The sequence below is a fragment of the Panthera onca genome, chromosome B2, assembly GCF_046562875.1.
Source record: "Panthera onca isolate mPanOnc1 chromosome B2, mPanOnc1 haplotype 2, whole genome shotgun sequence".
Classification (NCBI taxonomy): Eukaryota; Metazoa; Chordata; class Mammalia; order Carnivora; family Felidae; genus Panthera; species Panthera onca.
Window position 1 is genome coordinate 132,922,523 of NC_138343.1, and position 25,288 is coordinate 132,947,810.

At 44.8% G+C, this 25,288-nt stretch overlaps 1 protein-coding gene across 1 annotated transcript in view; it reads left to right on the plus strand.

The window, feature by feature from the left end:
* The first annotated feature begins 11,579 nt into the window (after positions 1 to 11,579).
* Positions 11,580 to 25,288, plus strand: part of SASH1 (SAM and SH3 domain containing 1) — a 314,865-nt gene continuing 301,156 nt past the window's right edge. The window contains exon 1 of the mRNA XM_078447431.2: positions 11,580 to 11,730. Coding sequence (XP_078303557.2) covers positions 11,719 to 11,730 — 12 coding nt within the window. The 5' untranslated portion in view covers positions 11,580 to 11,718. The remainder of the gene's footprint in view (positions 11,731 to 25,288) is intronic.

A 25,288-nucleotide genomic window follows, 5' to 3' on the forward strand; every position in this document is an offset into this window, starting at 1 on the left:
AAAATAGCCATTTAACTAAAATGGAAGATGGGTGGAGATTTCGCAAGGCATTTGGAATTGGAGGATGAATAGGAAAGAGATTCTTTGTGTTCTCTGAAATACAGGAAAGCTTAAGATTAATGTTGGATCTCTGTTTTTACTACACCACTCTCATCTTCTTCAAAGGAACGGTGCCTCTCTGTTTGCTTTCTTTTCCCTAGTGGGGGTTCTTTCTTCCCCCTCCCCAAACCCTTGAAGCCTTTGGCTGATGTAACAAGATCATTCCTTATGTTGGTGAGGATGTTTCCACCCACAACATTGATGCTGTTGTTTCCGACTCGGGTTCTATGTTTCTATCTACTACGTGCATATATGCGTTGTAAATGAGAGACAAAAACTCTGTGGCAGTATTGGACAAGTCCACAGTAGAAGTTTCCATGCATAAGAGTTCGTTTGATCTGAGGGCGCATGGATTAAATGTGATATGGTTGATATAATAAATTGACTAATGACAATAATAACTAACGTTTTACATGTTTTGCATGTTTACTAAGTGTTTGGAACCGTACTAGGTATTTCATGGGCATTATCTAATTTAATCTTCATAATTGCCCCTACAGTCCACTAAAACGAATGTGATAATAATCTGTGTGGGTTAAGGTTTAGTTTTAGACACAGTTTAAGAGATTATCTGGGCTGGAGCACCAGAGTGGCTCAGTCAGGTGAGCATCCATCTCTTGTTTTCAGCTCAGGTCGTGATCCTAGCCAGGGTCACGGGATTAAGCCCCGCCTCGGGCTCTGCACCAAGCAAGGAGCCTTCTTGGGATTCTTTCTCGCTCTTTCTGTGCACCTCTCCTCCACTCATGCTCTACCTCTCTCTAAATATAAAAAATAAGGGGCACCTGGGTGGCTCAGTGGGTTGAGCATCCGACTTTGGTTCAGGTCATGATCTCGCAGTTCGTGGGTTCGAGCCCCGCGTCGGGCTCTGTGCTGACATCTCAGAGCCTGGAGCCTGCTTCTGATTCTGTGTCTCCCTCTCTCTCTGCCCCTCTCCCACTCATGCTCTGTCTCTCTCTGACCTACCATAGGGAGAACAGGTCAAGTCACCCAGAATGTTTACTCTGGAGAAGATACTGCTCTGGGTTGCGCAAAAGCCTATCGCCCCCTCCCCTCCCCCAATTAGTGGGCTGAAGTATATGACCCCAAGGGTTCCACCAGTGACACTGGCTATGACCTTGGCCAGTGGATGTGGATTCAGACAAACATAGGTGGGGAGTAAGGGAGAACAGAGAGTGGGGCAGCAAATCAAGGACTCTGGGAGGTGCCCAAGCAGAGGAGGGTAAAGGGTTTCTGAGCAAGGATTACAAACAAGGGGCCGAGGCTGAACGCAGCCTGCAGACTCATCGGCAGTGAGCATAGAGGGCCAGCAACTGTTCCTTTGAATGCGACTGGAGGCAGGTACCCTCTGGGTATCTCCCCAGTCCCTGCTCTCTCTTAGTCCCCGAGCCATCCACTCACATGCACTGGCCTGGCAACAGGTGGCCCAGATCTGAAGGCCCTGGTGTATAAGGTGACCTAGCAGCAGGTAAGTGCTGGATGAGGTCTCTTTTTTTCAATAATCTGTCATCCAAACTGTAAAGCATGAGAGAAGGGTCACGAGGTTAGTGAGTCCTAGTTTGTTCAGTTGTGGGAACTGCACACGGAGAGGGCATGCCCACTAAAAACTGAGCCACATGGAGGCCGATTCTCACATCACCAAAGCAAGACAGTGTCCCTGGTAGGACTTGCTCAGTCACCACCCCATGCGCGTCTATGTTCCCTCCCTTCCGTGACTTCTTCTGCTTAGGGGAGGAAGATGACCCATGGGGTCAAAGAACCTAAACGCGAAAACACACAAGAGCTGGTGGCTGAACCCACCCTTTCCAGCTCTCCCAGCAAACATCCCCCAAGGTCTGCCCTCCCTGAGTCTGTGGGCTGTTCCCCAGGAGGGAGGCGAGGGGGCCCTGCCACAGCCTGGGAACCAGACAAGGATAAGTCATGACCAAGCCATGGAAGGAAGAGAAAGTAGAGAGAAGAGTTGGGGCTGGTTACAAAACAACCAGCACTGGGGCACCTGGGTAGCTCAGTTGATTAAGCATCCAACGTCAGCTCAGGTAATGACCTCATAGGTTCCAGCCCGCATCGGGCTCTGTGCTGACAGCTCAGAGCCTGGAGCCTGCTTCGGATTCTGTGTCTCCCTCTCTCTATACCCCTCCCCCACTTGTGCTCTGTCTCTTTCTCAAAAATAAATAAACATTAAAAAAATTTGGGGGTGGGGAGTGCCTGGGTGGCTCGGTCAGTTAAGCGTCTGACTTCGGCTCAGGCCATGATCTCACGGCTCAGGTCATGATCTTGCGGTTTGTGAGTTCGAGCCCCGCATCAGGCTCTGTGCTGACAGCTCAGAGCCTGGAGCCTGCTTTGGATTCTGTGTCTCGCTCTCTCTCTGCCCCTCCCCTGCTCACGCTCTGTCTCTCTCTTTCTCAAAAATAAATTAAAAAACATTAAAAAAAATTTTTTTTAACTTTTTCTTGAACAACCAGGACCAAAAGGGGTAGAATCTCCAGAGAGAAACCTTATGTAAGAAGTTCCAGGATAAGGAAGAGTAAAGAAAAAGGGAAGTAGCAGAGAGAAGTAACAAGACCAAATTAAGAAATGGAAGACATAGATACATTGTTAGAACGAATTTTCAGTGGTGGACACGTTGTCCTTGAGACATTTGAAAAAAAAAAAAAAAACAGGAAGAGCTAGAAGTACTCTGGAAGAAGCCCTCATGTACAGCTGAAAGGAGCTGTACAAAGAAATACTATGTCTTTTCTTTTGTCTCTGGGTTGCATTGCTGAATGGCTGGCTCTACAAGTCCCCAGCATCCTCCATGATGAGAGTTCAGGATTGGTGCTCCCATCCTGGGGGCAGAGCTCCTAACAGCCTATGCCCCCTTCCTTGGGTCATCTTTCCATTCTCTGTTCTCTCTCTTTCTTTCCTCCCTCCCCAACTTCATACCAATAAGGAAAGAAAAACTTGGGGAGACCTCTGGTGCAGGCTCCAATAACAATCTTGGCAGGTAAATTTCACACATGCAAAGTGAGTCATTTTCTCATAACTGAGATCAGGGGTTGTATTCCTCCCAAGAGAAAAAACACTTATATTGACGTGTTTATGTTTTGGAATAATAATATTTGTCCATGTGAAAATATGTGCGATTCCTTTCTGCCACACCATATGGCTGATTACTATTCATAATCCAAACAGTAGCAGCTGCTGCAGAATTTCGAGAATGAGTTTCCTTAAAGTAAAAACGGGCAAACTATTGGATGCCACATATTTTCCAGAGTATCGCTATTCACCAGAAATCTACATATGGGTCCTTTTCATTAATCCAGTATAGTCTTTATTAATAGCTCAGAAGTTCATTTTTCTATATCCCCTTTTATTCTGTCCCTCTCATCCTACCCCACCCCATCTCAACCTGTGCCCCCAGGGGCTAGTCTACGTTGGGAAAGTGGATGCACATCAGCCAAAACCCTTGGCAACAGAGGTTCTCAGCATGGTTGATGTTGACTGGTGACGACGGCCAGGAAAACATTGCAGTGTGTTTTTGCCCTAGTTCTCCACGTGGCTTCCTCCACTGCTGAACTGCATTGTAGATGTGTGGTTAGTCAGACACATGGAGGCACTGAAGCAGTTAATGATCCTCTCTCAGGCCTACTTGGCCCAACTCTGAGGTAATGGAAAATGTAGAGTAGCACTTTCTACAGACCATTTGAATGTGGTTAGCAGAAACCCTTGAGGTTTGAGGAGGGAGTGACTTGCCGAATGGGCACTGGACAACACTATAGAAACCACCACGATCAACGGTACAAAATAGCCTAATTTCATAGAGAAGTATCTGCAAGTCTTCTCCATATCATCACATAGTCTTTCCGAGTCCCCCCGCCACCAAAAGCTGGAAGCTTTAGAAAATCAAAACACTCTTTTTCTTTTTTTTCCATTAGAGTAGCCAAAACATTCTTTATGCTGATTCTACACGTCACAGTGGTAAACATCCAGACTATTTGGCAAAAAAATTAAAAAATTTAAAAAAAATCCTGACCCAATGTACCAAAACTTGAGTCTACGATGAAAGTATATTTAGTGTAGTCTCATTTAATAACCTGAGTTTGCGTGATGTGTCATACATAGTTTTCAGAGTGTTTTCATGTATATTATTAGTAATTGAGACTTTTTTCCAAGAAGCCTATCAGGTGACCGAAATCAATGGACGTTCAATGGGACTGGGATACTGTCTCTGGCCTGGGTGCATCGTCCTATTCTCCCCACAACAGGCATCGCTAATTTCCAACTTGTTTCCGTTGTCTTCCTTAGCCATTTGTCTTTTTCAGGTGTCTCCTGGTCAGGTAGCTAAGTACCTGCTGCTTTTATCACAAGTTATAATAGGGTGATTTATCATTGTCATTCTCCTCACTCGCAACAAGAGAGCAACTACAAGATATTACAGAATTGGTCTGCGTACTTGGCCTTTAATAACAGTCTCTGATTTGAAATGGCATCTATGCCTCTGTCATCTCAGAGCTCCTCAAGGGGTCTCTGAGTCAGCCTTAACTTTGCCGGCCTTTACCTTCGGGTTGCACTGGGTAATTGTTTCATAAACTTCTCTTTTCCAGACAGAATATCTGACAATACTTCCAAGTCACTATTTGTGTTTAGTAGCCGTGTGTGTGTGTGTGTGTGTGTGTGTGTCTGCTTCTCATTTCTGTGTTTCTTTATCATCATAATCGGCCTGACTCAGGCCAATTATGTGATTGCCCTGTAGCCCAATAACGTGATTTCCGTGCTAAATAGTCCAAATACATTGTCCCGATAGATCACTGAAATCTTCTACTTGGCCACCTTCACCTGTGCCCAGTCCCCAGAAAACCTTTGCCCTGAAAGCTCAGCCCTGCCTACTCTTAGAATCTGTTCTGACTCACTCGTTAGTCTTCGCTTGAACAGAGATCAGTCCTGCTGTCCTAAGCCTAGTACCTGGTGGCCCTGGACTAAGTCCTGGGCACGCTGTCTGCTGACCCGCACCTTAGCTCAGGCCTCGCGAAGCTGGTGGGCATGTGTGGGATGCTGCCACTGTCATCTGATTTCTCCCCATGCCCTCCTGCTGAGATCAATTACCCTACCTCACCCACGGGTTGTCCTGCTGAGCCAGCACTACCCTTCTGTGTTCCATTGACTTGGAGCGCCTTCCAAGTGGGCCTAGAAACAGAGTCATGTTATGATTGTCATGGGCTGTAGGCACTTTCATCTTTATGAGCCCCTTCCTCCGTTAAAAAATATGAAAAGTTGTGTTTTTTAATTGTGCTGGAAGAAAAGGCAAACATACTGATATTATCCATTAAAACATTTCTTTGACCTGAAAGCATATTGTTTTCTTCTGATTTGTTGAAAAGAAATGAATACGTTTCCCTGGAATCCCAAATGTCTTATTGCAAGCCCTAAGCACCGTGCTTAGCGTGACTGATGGATAAGGGGCCCTCGCTAGAAATGGACCTCTGGGGCAGGCCCTCTTGCCTTAGATCAGTGTTTCAAAGTTCAGTCTTTTGCGAGCCACATTTAGAAACGTTACCATTTGCTCTTCCCAATACAAGTCTTCACCTACTATTTTTCTTTAAATTTACCTTCTTTGGGGCGCCTGGGTGGCTCAGTCGGTTAAGCGTCCGACTTCAGCTCAGGTCACGATCTCGCGGTCCGTGAGTTCGAGCCTCGCGTCGGGCTCTGGGCTGATGGCTCAGAGCCTGGAGCCTGCTTCCAATTCTGTGTCTCCCTCTCTCTCTGCCCCTCCCCCGTTCATGCTCTGTCTCTCTCTGTCTCAAAAATAAATAAACGTTAAAAAAATAAATAAATAAATTTACCTTCTTTGAAATTGTAATAACTGTATTTTTTCAAGGATACTTATGCCACTGGCAGAGAGTTGCTCTTATGAACAACATGTTTGCGTTCCCCCAAAATTCATGTGTTGAAGCCCTAATCCTCAGTGTGATAATATTTGGTAGGGGGAACTTGGAGAGGTAATTAGGTAACAAAGGTAGCGCCCTCAAGATAAGCTTAGTGCCCTCATAAGAAGAAGCACAAGAAAGCCTGCTTCTGTGGCAGCTCTTCGTGTATCCCCCGTGTGAGGACGCAACGGAAAGACGCTGTCTTCAAAGTGGGAAGTAGGCGTTCACAGGAGCTGAATCCGCCAGCGCCTTAATCTTGGACTTCCCAGCCTCTAGAACTGTGAAAAATAAGCGCTGTTGTTGAAGCCACCTAGTCATGCTAACTCGGTATTAGCAGCTGAAGCCGATTGAGACACTTGTCCTAAGTAGAAAGTACTCATTGATACAAATTAACATAAATACATTAGGCAATTTTTAAAAATTTAAGCTTGTTCATGTTCAACCTAATGCTAGCATTCTGAGTTCCTCAGCATCCTTTGTCCTCTGCTAGTCCTTGTGGAGTCAGTGGTGGGACCAACGCCTAACCCAAAGGTGTCCCCCTGGTCATGGTTTTCAGTGTATTGCCCGTCCACCTGCTGTCCAGGTTCCTGCTTCAAAACAAATGAACCGACTAGACATCCCCAAGTCAATTGAAACATTGACAGCTCATCCCCACCCATTAGACTGGATCTTCCGGGAAAAGTGTCGCTGGCTGTCGCAACCCTGACTCATCATTTCTCTCTAGAATGACACTGTCCAATAGAACCGGAAATGTACTCTGTCTGCAGTTGCCAATACTGGACTGCCACCGGACACAAGTAACTACTGAGCATTTGGAACAGTGGCCACTGGGACTGAGGAATGAGATTGTTACTTTCACTTAATTTCAATTAATTTAAACGTAAACTCTTTAGCCACGTATGTGTATTGGCCACCATATGGCACAGGGCAGCATTACAGCGTGTGATTTTGACTGTGGCCATTCTTTTTGGGTTCTAGATCCATCCCAGAATGAATTAGTTCTAAAATTCTTTCCCTTTGCATGAGGCCTGTCATGCCACACAGCTTGGCTTATGATTGAAATGGATGATACTTAAGCTAGTCGATATTTACATCCTACAGTGAAAGAAGGCTCTGGGGGGAGATGTGAAAGAAAGAAGCAGGAATAGAATATGAGAATCCTGTGTGCTTCTGACTGTCATGGGGAGGAGGAGGGGAGGAAGGATAGAATGGAGAGATTGAGATATCAAAGATTGAGATTGAGATATCAAAGATCCCCCCACTTTTCAGTCATGTAAAGCTAAGAATAACCAAGATACAAGCTGTATTAATTTCATCTTATTTCCCGATCATTCTTCTCTTTTTTCCACTTAAAACAATTGTCAGTTGGGGGGTCAAAGGTTTAGCTTCAGAATAAGCAGTCTGCTCAATAGTTTGTCATTAATCTGCTAAATCTAGAAACTGCAGCTAAGGCTGGCTTCAAGCCCCAAGCCGTAATGTTTAAGTCTTTGGACCAACTATATTGAATCAGACTCAGGACAAAGCCTGGCACTTACTCATGCAGGTCAGTGAGGCCCCAGGTGCCCATGACTGTGTTTGTTTTTTTTTTTTTAATATTTTTTGTAAGTTTATTTATTTATTTTGAGAGAGAGGGAGAGACAGAGCAACCACACGTGGGGAAGGAGCAGAAAGAGAGGAGGAGGAGGAGGAGGAGAAGGAGGAGGAGGAGGAGGAGAGAGAATATACCAAGCAGACTCCCCACTATCAGTGCAGAGTCAGACGTGGGGCTCAAACTCACCAACCACGAGATCATGACCTGAGCCAAAATCAAGAGTCGGACGCTTAACCAACTGAGCCACCCAGGCGCCCCCATGACTGCATTTAAACAGACCTTTGAGGAGCCCAGTAATGGCACTCACTGGCATAGCACACACACAGATGACTGTCTATCCATTCCTGCCCCACCACCCCCTGCTTCCTCTCCCTCGGGGCCCTCTATTCCATGTGGTATACTGTTTCTTCTGGGAGACCATGAGCTTGGACAGTGACCCTCTCTAGAACTCTTGGAATGGGATGGCATTCAATTGGAATGGGATTGATTACCTAAGCCAATGATGGAATTCTACTTCTTTCACTACGTATTGATTTTGGAAGAGGAACATGACCTAGGGCCGGCTGTTAAGGAACACTTGGAAAAATTTGCCTACCAACAAAAAGAGATGCACAGAAAGAGATCTTTCTTCCTCCACTGGCATTGTTGGGTCTACAACTGAGACCAGAAACTGTAGCAGCATTTTTCACCTGTGAAGTATAAAGATGACCGGATGGATGGTGGAGGGGAGGGGTGGACAGGGTCCTTGCACACTAGAACAGGCAAATTAACCCTGAGACAATTTGGACCTCCTTCTTGTGAAATCATCCACCTCCCAGTGGGTTAAGACATTCTGAATTGGTCTTCTGTTATTAGCAGCTGAAATCATCATTGCTGATACAATAACACATCGTGGAGTTCTTATTGCCTCTAATTTGACTTAAAACATCTTTGCACCAGGATATGAGCAGGACAAAGCCTTAGCCTTTCCCTGCTTTGTGGATTGGAGCTATGATCTTTTCTGACAGTTTATTACTTTACTTCTGGGATGCCTCTCCATATAAAATCCCTACCAAACTTGACCTATTTCTTCCTCTTTGACATGGGAATCAAGGACTGAGAAACTGCTCTCTTTCACTGTAATTCATGACTAAACACAGTTGATAGTAAAAATAAAGTGTGAATAGCAAATAATAAATAATAGTAATAAGATGGGTGCCTGGGAGGCTCAGTCGGTGAAGCGTCCGACTTCGGCTGAAGTCATGATCTTACGGTTCGTGGGTTCTAGCCCCGTGTCAGGCTCTGTGCTGGCAGCTCGGAGCCCGGAGCCTGCTTGGGATTCCGTGTCTCCCTCTCTGTCTCTGCCCCTCCCCTGCTGGTACTCTGTCTCTCTCTGTCTCTCAAAAATAAATAAACGTTAAAAAAAAATTCTTGTTAAATAATAGTAATAAGACACAGCCATTTACCATCATGCTTTTAATTACAAATGTAAAATATAGTTTTATTTGTGTCTTTAAGAGTGAGCCTTTTTTCTGCTGAGCATGGAATATCGAACACTTAATTAATGGGCATAATTCTATTTCCACTGTGGAGACGGGACAAATCATAGCAGCTCTCACCCCAAAAGCAGAAACCCTTTGGGCAGTCTGTCTCCACTAATGCATATATTGATATACATGCATATTTCCCATTAATACTAATAGACCCTAATGCGACTGTATAAATCACCTGAATTCTGATGCAGTGTGAATGCGATGTTGGATGATTCAAGAGGAACTCACAAAATACATTTGTCTGGGAGCTATTTCTTAATATGCCTTTATCATGTAGCCGGATTCCTCCCCTGTGACTGAAATATTAATCAAAGGCTGTTTCTGCCAGTTCCCATCTCGTGCAGCCCCCTCTTGTCATCAGAAGAGATGAAGTAGACTGTGCACCTCTACTCAGGTGTAGTTTAAGATTCTATTGGAAGCAATGAGAAGGGAATAGACAGAAAAGAGAAATTAAGAGAGATTTTCCTTTTCGTGGTGAGCACCGCATGGGGCCCGGGCTGAGTTAAGCGTATACATGTGCTTGAATCCTGGAACAAGTGCCAGATCACCTAGGCTAAGTATGAGGAATTTACACACCTTTATTCCCCACTTTGTCCTTACCCACTGGAAGCTATATCGAGCATTTTACCTCCAGGGTTCCAGAGCACTCTTTATACCTCCACTGTCAGTGTGCTCTCTGGAGAAATGCATTCTATTACCTCCCACAACGGTGAGAGAAAATTCCAGCCAGCCGGCCTCACTCTTCTGCTCTCACCTAACTTCAAGCTTCCTCTCTTCCCGGATCCTCCTCCTCTCCTACGTGGATTCTCGGCACAGCGATTGCTCACAAAGACTTTTGTTTTACCCTATCATAGGCAAAAAAGAAAAAGTGTACCCTTAAGAATCAGACAGAAAGAAAAATATCAATTGTAAGTAAAAACGTACGTAGCCCTTATTTATTGCTAGACCACGTAATCTTGGGATTATGACAAATAAGCACCAAAAAGGATTTGGGGCTGTATGTCAAAATAACATTCCATCCAGCCCTGCAGCTTTTCACAGTTAGGCAAAACCCTGGGTGTTTCCATGAGTGTTTCCCAGGGCATAACAACGCCAAGAGCGCCCCTTTTGCAGGTAAAGATGCCGAGGCCAATCAAAAATGTTGCAAAATAGCGCCAGTGATTTGTATGTTAATATGTTCAAAATCATTTCGATTCATCTCTATTCCAAGAGAGTGGAAGAATAATTAAATACAGAGCTGCTCGAATAGGTTTTTAAATTTACGGTGTCTTAATTTCCAAAGCCCTCGATGAATCTTAGAGTCTACTGAAACATTTCAGAATTGCTTTGGTCATTACAATCTGCCTGAACCCAAGGGAACACTAGGATTTAGCTAAGCTTTAGTAATAGTTGGAGATTAGAGGAAACGGTATGGAGTTATAGTAGATCTTCAAATCTTGCTTGAAATTGGGACATCTTTTTAAAAATGCGACCCTTCTAATACTAGTTAGTAAGAGGTATTACTCTGTAAAGTTAAAAGTTCCATTTTTAAAAGAAAACACGAATATGGAATGAAAGAGCTCGTGCAGCGTAACTCTGTTATCTACCTTGGAAAGAAATATGGTTCTTTGGACCATAAAACTCTGGCTCAAGCATCTTCATCCTAATGGCCTCTTATCAAATTATGAATATCAGATTTAGGAGGAACCAAAGATGTGCCACCTCCAACAAAAACACCCGAATTCATTCATTCATTCATTCATTCATTCATTCATTCATTCATTCAATAGCTTGTTACATGCTTGCTGTGGGCCAGACCCTGTGCTAGGAATAAACACAAAAAGAAGACATATTCTTGCCCTTCAAGGGTTTCCTGGGCTGGGAAGAGAAAACCAGTGGAGAGGCAATGAAGGAAGGGACTGGAAATGTATTGGGACATTTATTTAGGTTAGAGTCCTTGTCCAGTAGGTAATATCATCCCCCATGTTACAGCTTGAAGCCCAGAGAGTTTAAGTAACTGACCCAAGGTCCCACAGCATGTGAATGAATTAGAAATCAAACTCTCATATGTCTGATCATGCTCTTTGCACCGCACCCATGCTAAACTGTGTGATCCCCGCGGCCACACGGTATCATGCAGGTGGCCTTCGACAGCTGCCACCTGCTGCTGACTGGCACGGTGCCACTGGAAGTGTTGCTCTGGGTTGTGATGTTGGTACTGGAGCCCACATTCCTTCTCTGAGGGCACTCTGGAATGGGGAAGAGAATCTAGGAGTGCTGTCCTCAGGAGGATTTGCAACGTCATTCATTGTCAAGCAGTCTGGAAGCAGCTCTCAGGCATACCTGAATGAAACTGAGGAATGTCCCCTCTCGTCTTCAGGGGAAGAGTGTTCTGCTGACCAGTGAACAAACCAACGTCACTAGGAGTCATTTGATAGCTCCTCGAGAATTTATTAGACAGGCAGCAGACAGCCCTTGGAGTACTGGAGCTGTGGCAAGAGAGACTGCCTCGGAAATTGGGAGAGTTTAAGACAAAGCCAAGAGAAGAGAAAAATCTTCTTCACCCAGAGCATTGGTCGGAGAGGGGAGCCACCGTGTTATTCAGGACGCAGTTCAAATGAGTGTGAAGGTAAGAGAGATGCACGGGTAGCTCGTTCGGCCACGGGCCCAACGCTGATGTCAAAGGACTATAAATATGAGGACAAGCCAAGGTAAGAGAGATACACTGGGCAGTTCGTTCGGCCATGGGCCCAACACTGATGTCAAAGGAGTATAAATGTGAGGACAAGCCACCAGAGGCATAAGAATTAGGACCTTGGGAAACTAGAGAAAGATTCAAGCAACAGTTGTGAGAAGACAGGTATACAACTGCTTATCCTTGATCGCGAAGTCCAAGTGCTCTGACCACTGAAAATTTGGGGTGGCGGACCTGCCTTGGATTGACGTAAGACTGTAATCTTGATTCATCCCTCTTACTGTGAATAGTCATCGTTTTGCTGTAGAAATATCCATATATTTAGCCATGGATGATGTTGGTGGCGTTAAGTGATATCGAAGATAGAAATATATTACATTTCTAAGAAAACCAAAGGCTGAATTCCAAAACACACCTGTTCCCAAGGGTTACAGGTAGGTGACTGTGCATCACGCCCCTCCATCCACGGGATCTCATTTAATCCTCCCAAAAGTGTTGAGAGACAAGGTCTTATTTCCCTCCACTTTGTAGATGAAAAAAGTGGACAGGAAGCCATTCGTGGGGCCAACTCCAACCAGTAGAGAGTGACAGATTAAGGACTGACCCCCGAGCAGCTCAAAACAGTCCCTATACTCAAACCTGTGCCACGCATCATTCTAATGGGGACTCGGACACTGCCAGCTTCTCCTGGTAAAACCTGCATCTGACCCCAACACCTCCCACAGCTGTCTTGGTTTTCATAACAAGCAACAGCTGGGCTAGAGCCTCCAGTAAGCACAAGGCTCTAGAAAGTGTTGAGTTAGAGTGAAACAGGACTCCTTTTAAAATTCTGACTTCTCTCAGCCGCATACAGGCCTCTAGGATGGTCTTGACCCTTGAAGGGGACTCAGACTCCTTTGAGGATCTGATTAAAGCTCTGAACCTTCTCTGTAGGATACTACACATACAAATTATTTGTTCTGTTTCAGGGGAGCCTATTTGTGAAATCCAGGTCAAGAATCTCTTTGCTCGGCTTTTAGGGGATTGGTAAATTGTCCATAGCAAAACTCAGAGCAAAGTTCAACTTTAAAGCGTGAAGATCATTTCAATTAATATAATTCAGTGATTCAGTCAAGACGTAATTGCTATTGAAGCCCAGAATTCCCTGACCAAAGGGTGTGTGTGTGTGTGTGTGTGTGTGTGTGTGTGTGTGTTGGAGTATTGGGAAGTATTGGGAAGAAAGACTGGGCATTCTTTTGGCTTCTCAAGAAAATTACCCATACAGGTATTATTAAATCTTGACAGTTCTGTTGACCTCTCGGCTCTTATAAACATTGAAATGGTCAATCCTGAAAGCAGGGATTGCATTAGAAGTCATTTTCAATTCCAGGGTCTTGTAAGTATCTTCTGTCTATATTTTCTTGGAGACTGTCGTTCTCCTAGGCAGCCTCCTTTCTACCGTCTGCAATACGAAAACTTGCAAACCATTGTCAAGGTCCAACTATAAAGATTCTCCAGCTGGCATCATAACCGCATTGTTCATCTTCCCCCTTGCGCTTTTGATTGACTGGGGTTCCAAGCCATTATTTCCTAAAACTAAATGTTTCCTAATCTTTTATATCTCTGGTTTGATAGTTATGATAAGCCTCCTCCCAAGGGTATAAAACTGAAGCTGATGAATAGAAGCGTGCTCGTCATTAGCCAGTACACAAAACAACGCCTTCTCGGAAATTCAGAAACACAATAATGGCAGATTTCGTGTTTTACATGATTACCTTTATGACAGTTCTGTCACTCCACACCGAGCGCGATGTATCCGGGTGGGTTTTTGTCTGACGAGAGTATCCATGGCTCATGACGCTGGGTTGAGCTGTATTTCTGATGTGTGCGTTTGGTAGCAGCTAGAAACTGGCGGTGCATGCATTTTGATGTGAAGTCAAAAAAAGGCCTGTTCAGAGGAGTAAAATGCTCGTACGCCCCTCGTTTCCCACGTGTTGATCCGGGATTAAATGATAAATACAGCGTAGCAAACAACGGGCAAGTTCTTGGACTCCGAAGTTCGTCCAACCTGGGTTTGGGTGTTGAATCCATCACTTACCAACCGAATGACTCTTGACAAGTTACTTCATTTCTCTAGGCCGCGTTCTCTGTAACATGGAATTAAAAATAGTATTTCCCAATAGAGTTGTTTTAAGGATTAATTGAGATGATGCAAGTAAAGCCCTCAGCAGAAAGTAGCATCTTCTCTTAGGATGACAATCGTGTCCCATCTCCGTTCTCCCACAAGGACCCTCTCGGGTGTCATTTGGCCTTAAATACAACTGAGTCTCCAGATGCACCAAGGTGTATATTTATTTGGTATTTCTCCTAGCTCTGCGATACCAGAAAAGGAGGACGTGGAGGAGAAGAGGGGAGGTGAAGCTCCTACTACCAGAGTGCTTTGCATGAGAGGGAGATTGCAAGCCTCCGTGACAAACAGCTTTTTGGCAAACGTTAACAGGAGCTCAGTGTGCTTCTGCTGAACTGAGCGGGACAGGCAAGACAAAGAGAAAGACCGGACCCTCTCCACCTGCTTCCTCCCTGGCACCTCGTTCACCGCTCAGCTGTGGCCCTGTGAGGTTGTCACAGGTGAACGGCTCAGATTTGTTCCAGACCAAAAGAGTCTAGGGAGGCAGGCGGGTCTGTCTCTGCCTCCCCTGGGTCCCCGGGGGCCCAGGGACGCCAGGTTCATCTGAGACCAGCATGGGGATCACCCGTCACCTGTCTCTGCAGAATTGGACCAAAGACCCAGAGGAGTCCTGCCAGTACTGGGACAGGCTCTCGGTGGCAAAGGCTGCTGGCCCTGCTGGATTTTTTTCTATCTGCCTTTGAATAGCTTTGAGCCTAAGACCACCTGTCTTATTCCATCTGAAATCCAGTAAATATCTGGAAGAAAACAGCCCCATTTGGAAATCAGCAGTGTGTGGATCTCAGTTTCTTGGAAGTTAATACAATTTCAAAATGTGTGTCATAACAAGGCAGAGGTTCTAGAAGAGGAAACACTTATAAGACTCGGTCTGTTTAAATGATGGTAAATAGGCCTTCCGTAAGGTGGTTTGGCAATAGCTAATGCGGCGCGTTTCTTATGGTCTTGTGCCCCCTGGAGGGGCGCGAGGCTGTCTTTAGGACATCTACAGAGATTTTGGCAGCCCGCCTTTCCTCATGGCTCGTCATGAGGAAACTTATAATAGGTTAAAACATTTGAAAAGGAGATTCTCCGTAATAAGCAGCCCTGCATGGGAGGTCATAGAAAGCAACATTTTAATGATTTAACATTTTACTGATGACGAATTGTGGTGTCATTTCATTGGATCCCCGGGTATAAGGTTCCAGTGTAAAATCCGTTAGAATCACCTAGTAGGGAGAGCATGCCTGGACTTTTCCACAATACTAAGATTTGGGGATTTAAGGCGCCAAACTAGAAGAAATACCTAATTCAAAAACAAACACAGAGGCACCTGGGCGGCGCAGTCAGTTAAGCATCTGACTCTTGGTTTCAGCTCAGGTCGCCATCTCACTGTTTGCGGGTTCACGTCCTGCGTTGGGCTCTGTGCTGATAGCGTGGAGTCTGCTTGGGATCCTCTCTCTCTCCCTCTCTCTGCATCTCTCCTGCTCGCTCGCTCTCTCTCTCAAAATACATAAATAAACAAGTAAAAAACAAAAACAAAACAACTTTTCCTATAGCAGAACTATAACCAGCAATATATTCTAATAAGCAGCCAGGACAGTAATTTTCCGGAACATGGGTAACGTGAAGGAATTTTGCAGCATTATTTTCCCACGTCTACTTTTACCCCTTTTTAGCTTGTTTCTTTTTCCTACTACTTTTATTTTCTAAAGAAAGGTGCCCAGATTTCTTGTTTACTTGGCCTTCTGGGCTGCCTCATGTTTGTGCAAATTAGGTTTTTAATATTTATTCATTTTAGAATATTTTTGTTATTATAAGACTTGTGGCCAGAGGAAAAGAAAACATGAAGTGTATTGAATTACTTACAGTGGCAGTTGATATTGTTATTGTAATATCATGAACAAAAAAAAACAAAACAACGGGCTGGAGTCAGGACACGTGGGCTTCAACCCGTGCATCCCCAGGAAGCCTGTTGGCATCCTGGGGACATTTATGTGAGGTGACCACTCGGGTCCGTCCACTTTGAAGGGTCCGGGGCACTGCCCAGCAGGGCACAGGGAAACAGGGTGGGACACCAGCACTCGAGTCAGCCCTGCTCAGGAACGTATGTCCTCTCTGACCTCATTGGATCTGATATTCCTCATCTCTACCAGGAAAAGAGTGATGGGGCGCCTGGGTGGCTCGGTCGGTTGAGCGTCTGACTTCGGCTCAGGTCATGATCTCACAGTTCGTGGGTTCAAGCCCCCCCTCAGGGTCTGCGCTGACAGCTCAGAGCCTGGAAACTGCTTCAGGTTCTGTCTGTCTGTCTGTCTCTCTCTCTCTCTCTGCCCCTCCCCCAATTGTGCATGCTTGCTCTCTGTCTCTCTCTTTCTCAAAAATAAATAAGGAAACATTTAAAAAAAAGAAAAGAGTACTAACATCCCCCAAAACATGGTGAGAGAATTAGGCTGGTTTGTTCAATGAAATCTTGGGCTGTAAAGTGCTTACCCCTGGTGCCTAAAACAGAGTGTGCACTGATTTTTATGCACCATCCAGGCCCACTTAGCTCCAAACAGCACCAAACAGAGAGACTCTGGGGCCAGACTACTCTGCCACTTACTGGCTGGGCCACCTTGGGCAAGTTACTTCGTCTCTCTGTGCCTCGGCTTCCTCATCTATAACTCAGTGATAACATTAATAGCAACCAGCCCCATAGGAATATTGTTCAGATTTTTTAAATTCAAGCCAGAAACGATACCGCTACTTGGGCACGAACCTAGTGCTCGCTGTGTGTAGGTCACTGAACTTAACATGCTTTATGGGCCTTATCCCTTTTTTTAATGTTTATTTATATTTGAGAGAGACAGAGAGAGAGAAAGAGTGTGTGTGCCAGTGGGGGAGGGGCAGAGAGAGACAGAGACTGAATCGGAAGCTGGCTCCAGGCTCTGAGCTGTCAGAACAGAGCCCGACGTGACACGGGGCTGGAACTCACGAGCTGTGAGATCGTGACCTGAGCCACCCAGGCGCCCCACCTTATCACTTTTAACCCTATGGTTGCCCATGAGGTGCTATTCCATTCTTCTCCCCATTTTACAGACGAGAGACTGAGAGCTTTGCCCGCGTTCACACAGTCAGCAGGCAAAGGAGGCAGGGCTCAAACACAGGTCACCCTGATACAGAGTGTGCTTCAGCCCTACATCTGTGCCCGGCCTCTGTCCCCCACCTCCCCCCCCCCCCCCCCCAGGGAATGGCGCGTGCGGGGTCCTAAACACTAAGCCGCTTTCAAGGCGGGTCCAGGCAATAACATTAGGGGAGGCGACCCCCCCATCAAAGCACTGGAAGCTCAGGAAGCCGGGTCCCCAGGCTGACTAGCTTCATTTGCTCCCTCATTTGCAAACCAGATTCTGGGTTGAGTGTAGCTGCACCCTTAAGAGGGCACTGCGTGCGTACTCTGCTTAAAAGTCAAGCACTTTGTAGAACATCTGCTTGAAATTGTGTGCCACTGATTGAAATGGAAAACAAACTCAGCTGCCAAGCAACAGTGGAAAGAGGACAGGAGAAAAGAACTAGTGACAAACAACTAGTTAGCACATCCCGACACATGGTTATGATAAGAGCCCAGTGGAAACAATAACCTACCAAGTAAAATTACTGGGGTCTTTGCCACAAGCTGTTTTCTATTCCGATACGTAAACTACAAAACTGTTACGGTTCTGTCCGATGGTACAAATCTATAGACCTGGTTTTCTTTCATGGGAAATGCTTTTTTTTTTTTTTAACGTTTATTTATTTTTGAGTCAGAGAGAGACACAGCATGAACGGGAACGGGGGAGGGGCAGAGAGAGAGGGAGACACAGAATCAGAAGCAGGCTCCAGGCTCTGAGCCGTCAGCCCAGAGCCTGACGCGGGACTCGAACTCGCGGACCAAGAGATCGTGACCTGAGCTGAAGTCGGACGCTTAATCGACTGAGCCACCCAGGCGCCCCTCATGGGAAATGCTTTTAATTTGTTAAGTCTATCACGACACTGTGCCCCAGAGCGTCTGACTGAACAAGCTCCCTGGCCTTTGTCCCCACCCCTCCAAGTGGCGGGAGGAGGGACAGCTTCCCCCCCTCTCCCAGCACCCCTGTCAGGACAGAAGAGGCTCATGCTCGCAGGACTTTGGAAGAAGTTCCGGTCCGGATTTTCTAGGTCAACACAGTTGGCAAGAGGCAGAGTCAGGATTCAAACCCAAGCAGTTTGGAGGCCACCTCACCCTGTCAGCTCTTCTGTTCTTGAAGGTCATCATCTAATCTGATCCGACCACGACTTGGGTGCCTGCCTCAGGATGGACTTCTTTATCCTTTCCCAAAAGTATCCTACATTTTTAGAATCTCTAAAATATTCCCCTCCCCTCCCAAGGTGAACACAACTTAGAGCTCACTGTTAATGTTGCACTTCTGGGCTCAGCCAGACCGTGGATGGGGGTGGTGAGCTAGAGAGAGAGGCTCACTTGAAAAGACCTTGGAGCAGGGGGTGCTCAGGTTGATAGGAGCCGTGAGAAGTCAGTGATGGCCTCGATTACAGGAATGGTGTTGAAAGCAAACCCACAACACCTCCCTTGACTTCTCAGAAGGAGAGCAGCCTTCCTTAACAGTCTTAGTCAGCTTGAGCTGCTATAACAAAAATACCATAGAATGGGTGGCTTCAACAGCAAGCGTTTATTTTCACAGTTCTGGAGGCTGGGAAGTCCAAGATCAAGACTGTAGCACATCCTGGCATACAGACTATCGTCTCCTTATATCCTCCCATAGCTAGCTCTTTCCTCTTCTTAGAAGGACACCAATCCCACTGTGGGGGGCCCCACCGTCCGAAGGTCCCATCTCCAAATACCATCGCATTAGGACTGCCGCATATGAATTTGGAGGGGACACTAACATCCAGTCCACAGCCCGAGGAACAAAACAGCAGCCATATTTTCTCTTGCAAAACCATCTTTGACCCAGTTCTTCCATTTCCTTCAGCCCCTACATCTAATTGGTTGTCTCTTCTTCTTCTTAGAAATTACGTGAACTCCTTCCCCCTCTGCTTTCAGTTGTTATTACTTCTAGCCCCAAACTTCAAAGTCCAGTAATTCTGCTGATCTCAGTCTCTCCCGCATTCTCATCCGCCCTGCACACAAGTATCTGATCATTTCTTCCTATGCTAAAGAGTTTGATTCCCCATTGCCTGTATGATCAAAGGTCTTTATCCCCAGACTCTTGTCCATCTAGGATCTGATCTTCACTCACTGTATGAATTATCTGCTCCAAACAAACTAGTCATTCTCTATTCCCTCAATATGCCTCATGGTTCCCACAGTTACCCCTTCAACCAGAAGTGCCCTTAGATCCAAGTGACAATGGCCTTTCCTCCAGCTTCATGCTCTAGGGGACCCTACTCTGGCCTTACCCTGCTCTGGCTTTACCCTTCCTCCTGAAAAACTGGCAGGACCAAGGGGATGTGCTCACCCCAAACCCAAATCCTGCTGTCTAGTCCATAGTCGGGATACCTGAGACTCAGAATTCCCTGCTCCAATGGCCCAGTGACAGTTTCCATGGCCTGTCTGCATGGGGACCAGGGTTGGGGATAAGTGGACTGAGTTTAGACTTGCAGGCCAGAGTGTTTACATGTGTGCTTATGAGGAACCTGGGGAATAAAGAGAGGGGGCACGCCTCATGCCAGGGGCCAAGGGCTGGCTCTCCCATACCACTGCCAAATTGTAGAAGCTGGTGATTATAAAATATGTTTGTCAAGGTAAAAGGATTGAGCATGTTTTATTTAACAGTTTGTTAGCTTGATTTATAACTTTAGAATAGATAGAACACATTTTATTTAACAGTCTATTAGTTTGACTTATGACTTTAAAATATTAAGACATGAGGTAGTAGATTTCATTTGTATTTCTGTACCAGGATTCAGAAATGTTAGGGACTCCCATTCCCTCTACTTCAATTTCTACTGGTCAAAAATTTACAGTCTTTTAAGTTACAGGTCAATTCTCACATTTACCATAAAGTCTTTGCTGACTACCCTGGCTGAAATGTATTTTTCCCATTGCTTCCTTCATTCACAAAACAGTTTCAGTGACTTGTTAGGCACTAGGCACTACGTTTGGGACGAAAAATATAGGTATGAGTAACAGTCCCCTTTCCCCCACAGAGTTTACTTACTACAAAAGAGTCACAGAGGTAAACCATGCACAGTTTATCGGCACCTTCTATCGGCATTACGTCCAACTGTATTTCAAATATGGCGCTTCCCGCAATCTTCCTAAAATCCCAATTCAAGGCTCCATGACTTTGAATCTAGACTATGCCACTGCTCTTGACCTGCTTATGATCCTACCAGCTGTCCTAAGAACCTTCTTCCCTGATTAAAACCCTCCAATGCCTTTCTGCTGCAATTAAAATAAAATCCAAACCCCTATCTGGCCCCCAATGGCGTCTCCTACATCTTTCCCTTTCGTCCTTTACTCGAGTGACTTCTGAAGCCTTCCTCGCTTCTTTCCATCTCTCAAACATCTTGTTGCAGTCTCAGGGAACTTTCAATTTGCTGTCCCCTCTACCGGAAACTTCTCCCTCTAGATCTTCAGAAAGCCTCTTTTTTTTGGCATCGCTTATCTGTTCATGTTACCTTCCTGGAGAGACTTGCCCCAACTTCCCTAATGGAAGCACCTCCAAGTCCCTTACCATACCATTATTCTATGTTATTTGCCTGAATTTGTTTATGCTTACTGTCTGTTTCTCCATCTAGAATTGGATTCCATGAGAACAAAGACTCTTTCGCCCATGACTGTCTCCCTGGTGCACACAACACCGTCTGGCATGTAGTTGGCACTCTGTAAATTTTTGTTAAATGAATAAATGATTGAAAGAAAGCGTGATACATACAGGGTGCCATAGAAGTCACAGGAAGAAACTAATTTTACCTGGGGCATGGTTTCGACTGCAGTTTAGCCTTGGGAAAGTGGGATGGTGGGTAATGCGGGGGCACGGACAGGGGTGACAATGCATTCGGTCATGCTAATGACTTTAAACTTTAATCTGAAATCCAGCAGGAGCCATTGAAGTGTTTGAGCAGAAGCGTATGATCAGATCTGCATCTTAGAAATGACTTGGGGCAGGCGGGGAAGGGAATAGAGAAGGCAAAGCTGAAGGTAGTGATTTAACCTGAGGTAAAGCTAACTGTATAGAAAAAGGAAGTGGATTCCCATGGGGAAAGTAAGTAGAGCTTTAGGCAGCAAATCTACGCATGAGGCTCCCCCCAGGTGTAGTGGGGGTGAAAAATAGGGTCAAGAGGACAGCTGTTTGGGGGAATGAAGGAGGTGGAGATGTTTCTGGTGGCTGCTGGGTTTCCATTAGATACAACCTTTCTCAACCTGGATTCCTAGAGACAATCAAGCTCTAATATCCAGAGGCATCTGTTGTATGTAGTGAATTAACTTCCCTCCCGAGCATCTGGAATGGTCCTAGATATGGGCCACTGGTGGAAGAATTGAGAAAACAGTCACTCGAGTCATTTCCTGTGTAGTGTAAGTCAGATGAGGATTCCTGTTGACAGTTGAGTAGATGGTGATATCTTTGGGGAATACAGAGGCAGAAGCATATTTGAGGGAAAGATAATGAGTTCAGTTATCATCATACTGAGTTTGAGGAAAGGAATGAGTGGTGAACTGTGAAAAAGAAAGAGAAATCCACATATGGGGGTTAGCTGACACCAAGAGAATAAAAGTGCTTGCCCAGGAAAAGGATAAGCAAAGGAAAGAGGGCAGAACCCCGGGAAGCTTCGTTATTTAAGGCTTACTTTAAATCTGCAGGTTACGGGGAGCCTGGGTGGTTCAGTCAGTTGAGCATCTGACTTTGGCTCAAGTCATGATCTTGCAGTTTGCGAGTTTGAGCCTCATATCGGGCTTTGTGCTGACAGCTCAGAGCCTGGAGCCCACTGTGGATTCTGTGTCTCCTTCTCCCTCTGCCCCTCCCAACTCTCTCTCTCTCTCTCTCTCTCTCTCAAAAAATGAGTAAACATTAAAAAAAATTAAAGCTGCAAATTAAAGAGTTGGCTAAATCAAAGGATCCCAGGAGGAAGACCTAGAAGAAGACAGAAACTTGTAGACAAACAGTACAGAATGGTGCGTGGTGTTAGGGAAGTCAAAGGAGTTCCAAGAAGAAAGAGACGGTCGAATAGTGGCAACCATAACAAAGGTGAAATAGGAAATGTATGGAAACATACATGTGGGTTTGGCAATACGGAGTTCACTTCATCTAATGCTGAGAAATCACCCCAGGAAGTTACTTCTCATTGTGAAGTCACTTGTGCTTATTTTTATTATTATTATTAATTATTTATTACTATCATTACTACTAGCAGTAGTCGTGATCATAGTAGTTTCAATGGTTGGATGAGGAAAGCAAGATTGAATTACCGTAATGATGTTAGAAGTGATTTTTCAAAGTCTCTGAAGGTATCATTAAAAGATAGATTATGATGGATCCTTCGCTCATCAGAGCTACAGCAATCCATTCGGTGAGCTAGCTTCTTCAAAGTGGCCAATAGATCCTACATCCAATAAATGATTTCTGTGTAGTTCACCATTAAAACAAAATCCATCTTTTTTTTTTTTTCCCCAGTGATGTGAATTTAATTTATTCTCATTTATTAAAGCTACTTTCTGGGACTTGAAAATGCTTTCTAAATGTTCATTCCACTTTCACATTCACAATCCATTTCATTCAACACGCCTTACTGCAGATTGAATTGCTAGCTAAATTCGAAAGAGATCAATAAACAGCAGCAAAACTACAGGAGGTCATTTAATTTTCTTTTCTTTCTTTTTTTTTTTTTTTTTTTTTTTTTATTAACAGACCCAATAAATCTGAGCCTATTTTCTTCAAATACATCAGCTGGAAATAAAAAATTGCTTTGGGGCAATGTATGAGGTTAAATCTAAAAATAAAATTTTACTTTCATTGGCGGCTACATTAACATGACAAAGCTTCAACAGAGCTTGCTTAGTGCTGAATTGATGTCCCCCATTTACACAAATATCTTGTGTATAGGGGCATAGGACTAAGCGACTAGATTTGAAACAGAAGACAGTCACACTGAAAATGCAGTCAATAGGAAGAAGCTCTCTGTGTTTAAAGGTTTTCGGCCCTGTTAAAATTCTGATTTTTTGGCAAAAATTTTACAGGATTGTTTCGTTGTTGAAAATTACCCGGGACCCCTAAAATTCACCAAGCCTGCTGAAGGCAGGAGAAGGGAAATTTTACCCCCCAGGACTGGTTTTACGTGAGTTCATCTAGATAGACATGGGGTGATTTTGCTTTGGCTGCAACCGGGAACACCATTTTCCCTTTGGTGAGCTGCAAGGGGCTGTGAGCAGTGATTAATTGGCTAATTAGAATTTCAAAGGGCAGTGATAACAGTGGTGTACAGAAGAAAGGGACCGGAGAAGTTCAAGTGCATCAAAGCACTTTGCAGTGTTCCTCTCTCCAAGTCAGCCTTTCCCTCCCCTTCCCCCTGCTACCCTGCCCCCATCCCCTCTGCCCTCTGGCTCTAAACCCACCTCTCCTCTCATTCTCACTACCCTCCTTACCTTTGGTTTTTATCTACTTTTTCAGGCTCTTTTTTTATAGCTTTCTTCACCACCCACAAAACCAAACTGAAAAATATGAGTCCTTTCCTTTATAAAGTTGTATTTTCCAGCGGAGCTTTTTTTTTCCTTACCCCCCAACCTTTAGTTGTTCTTATTTGTGTGGGGCACCTAGATTTTGTTTTACCTCCTCTGCATCCGTGGGCCACAATATTAAATGGATTCTCAGGCTTCTGGGACCCTTAAGGAGCTTAGGAATAGTGAATTTGGTGGATAAATCAACAATTCGGGTATTTCCCCAGAAACTACTTCACCATTTTTCCTTCATGCCCAAATTAAGGACCAAGAATCAGGCAAGTGAATCAAACTCTTCTTTAATTGGAGAATGTGCCAGCACCGAGCCCACCCTGTGGGATTTGTCTCACTTCGTTACTTAGAAAGGAAGGGCACTGGAAAGCAAAATGGGCCCCCATCCTCAGAAAGAGACACCAAGAGCATTCAAACTCAGTGCGCTTCAACTCGATTTGGATGGCAGTGAGGCTGAGATCTGGAACCAAGTGGCACTAAACAAGCCTTTTTTTTTAAGTATCGTTGACCTACAACGTTACATTAGTTTCAAGTGCACAACATAGTGATTCCATAAGTTTAGCCATTGCGCTACGCTCACCCCAAGTGCAGCTCCCGTCTGTCACCAGATGACGCTATTACGATTCCATTGACTATATTCCCTCTGCTGTACCTTTGATTCCCATGACTTATTCGTTCCATAACTGGAAGCCTGCATCACCCACACCTCTACACCTCTTCACCCATTTTGCCTTTCCTCTCTGGGGGCCATCAGTTTGTTCTCTGTGTTTATGGGTCCGTTTCTGCCTTTTGTGTGCTTATTCATTTGTGTTTTAGATTCCACAAATAAGTGAAATCATGCGGTATTTGTCTTTGTCTGGCTTATGTCACTTAGCATAATACCCTATAGGTCCATCCACGTTGTTGCAAAAGGCAAGATCTCGTTCTTTTTTATGGCTGGGTAATATTCCTTTGCGTGTATATACCACTTCTCCTTTACCCATTCATCTATCGATGGACATCTAAGTTGCTTCCCTATCTTGGTTATTGTAAATAACGCTGCAATCAACAGAGGGATAAACACGTATCTTTTCAGATTCGTGCTTTTTTTTCTTTTCCTGTGGGTAAATGTGGTATTTCTGTTTTTTGAAGAACCTCTGTACAATTTTCCACAGTGGTGGCACCAATTTACATTCCCACCAAAGAGCGCACAAGGGTCCCTTTTTCTTCACATCCTTGCCAACCCTTGTTGTTTCTTACGTTTTTATTTTAGCCACTCTTACAGGTGTGAGGTTTGATTTACCCTGATGATTAGTGATGTTGAGCATCTTTTCATGTGTCCGTTGGCTATCTGTATATCTTGTTTGGAAAAATATCTCTTCACTTCCTCTGCCCACTTTTTCATTGGATTATTTGGGGTTTGGTTTTTTTTTTTTTTTTGGCGTTGAGTTGTATAAACTCTTTATGTATTTTGGGCATTAACCCTCTATCACATGTGTAATTTGTAAATCTCTTCTCCTATTCAGTAGGCTGCCGTATTCGTTTTATTGGTTTCCTTTGCTATGCAAAAGCTGACTTCTTGAAAGATTCACAACTGGTTTATCAAGTTAAAACCCATACCATTATAATTATGACTACCTACATGGTAATACATTTTCCCCCACATAGGAAAGGAAGCAAAAAGAATA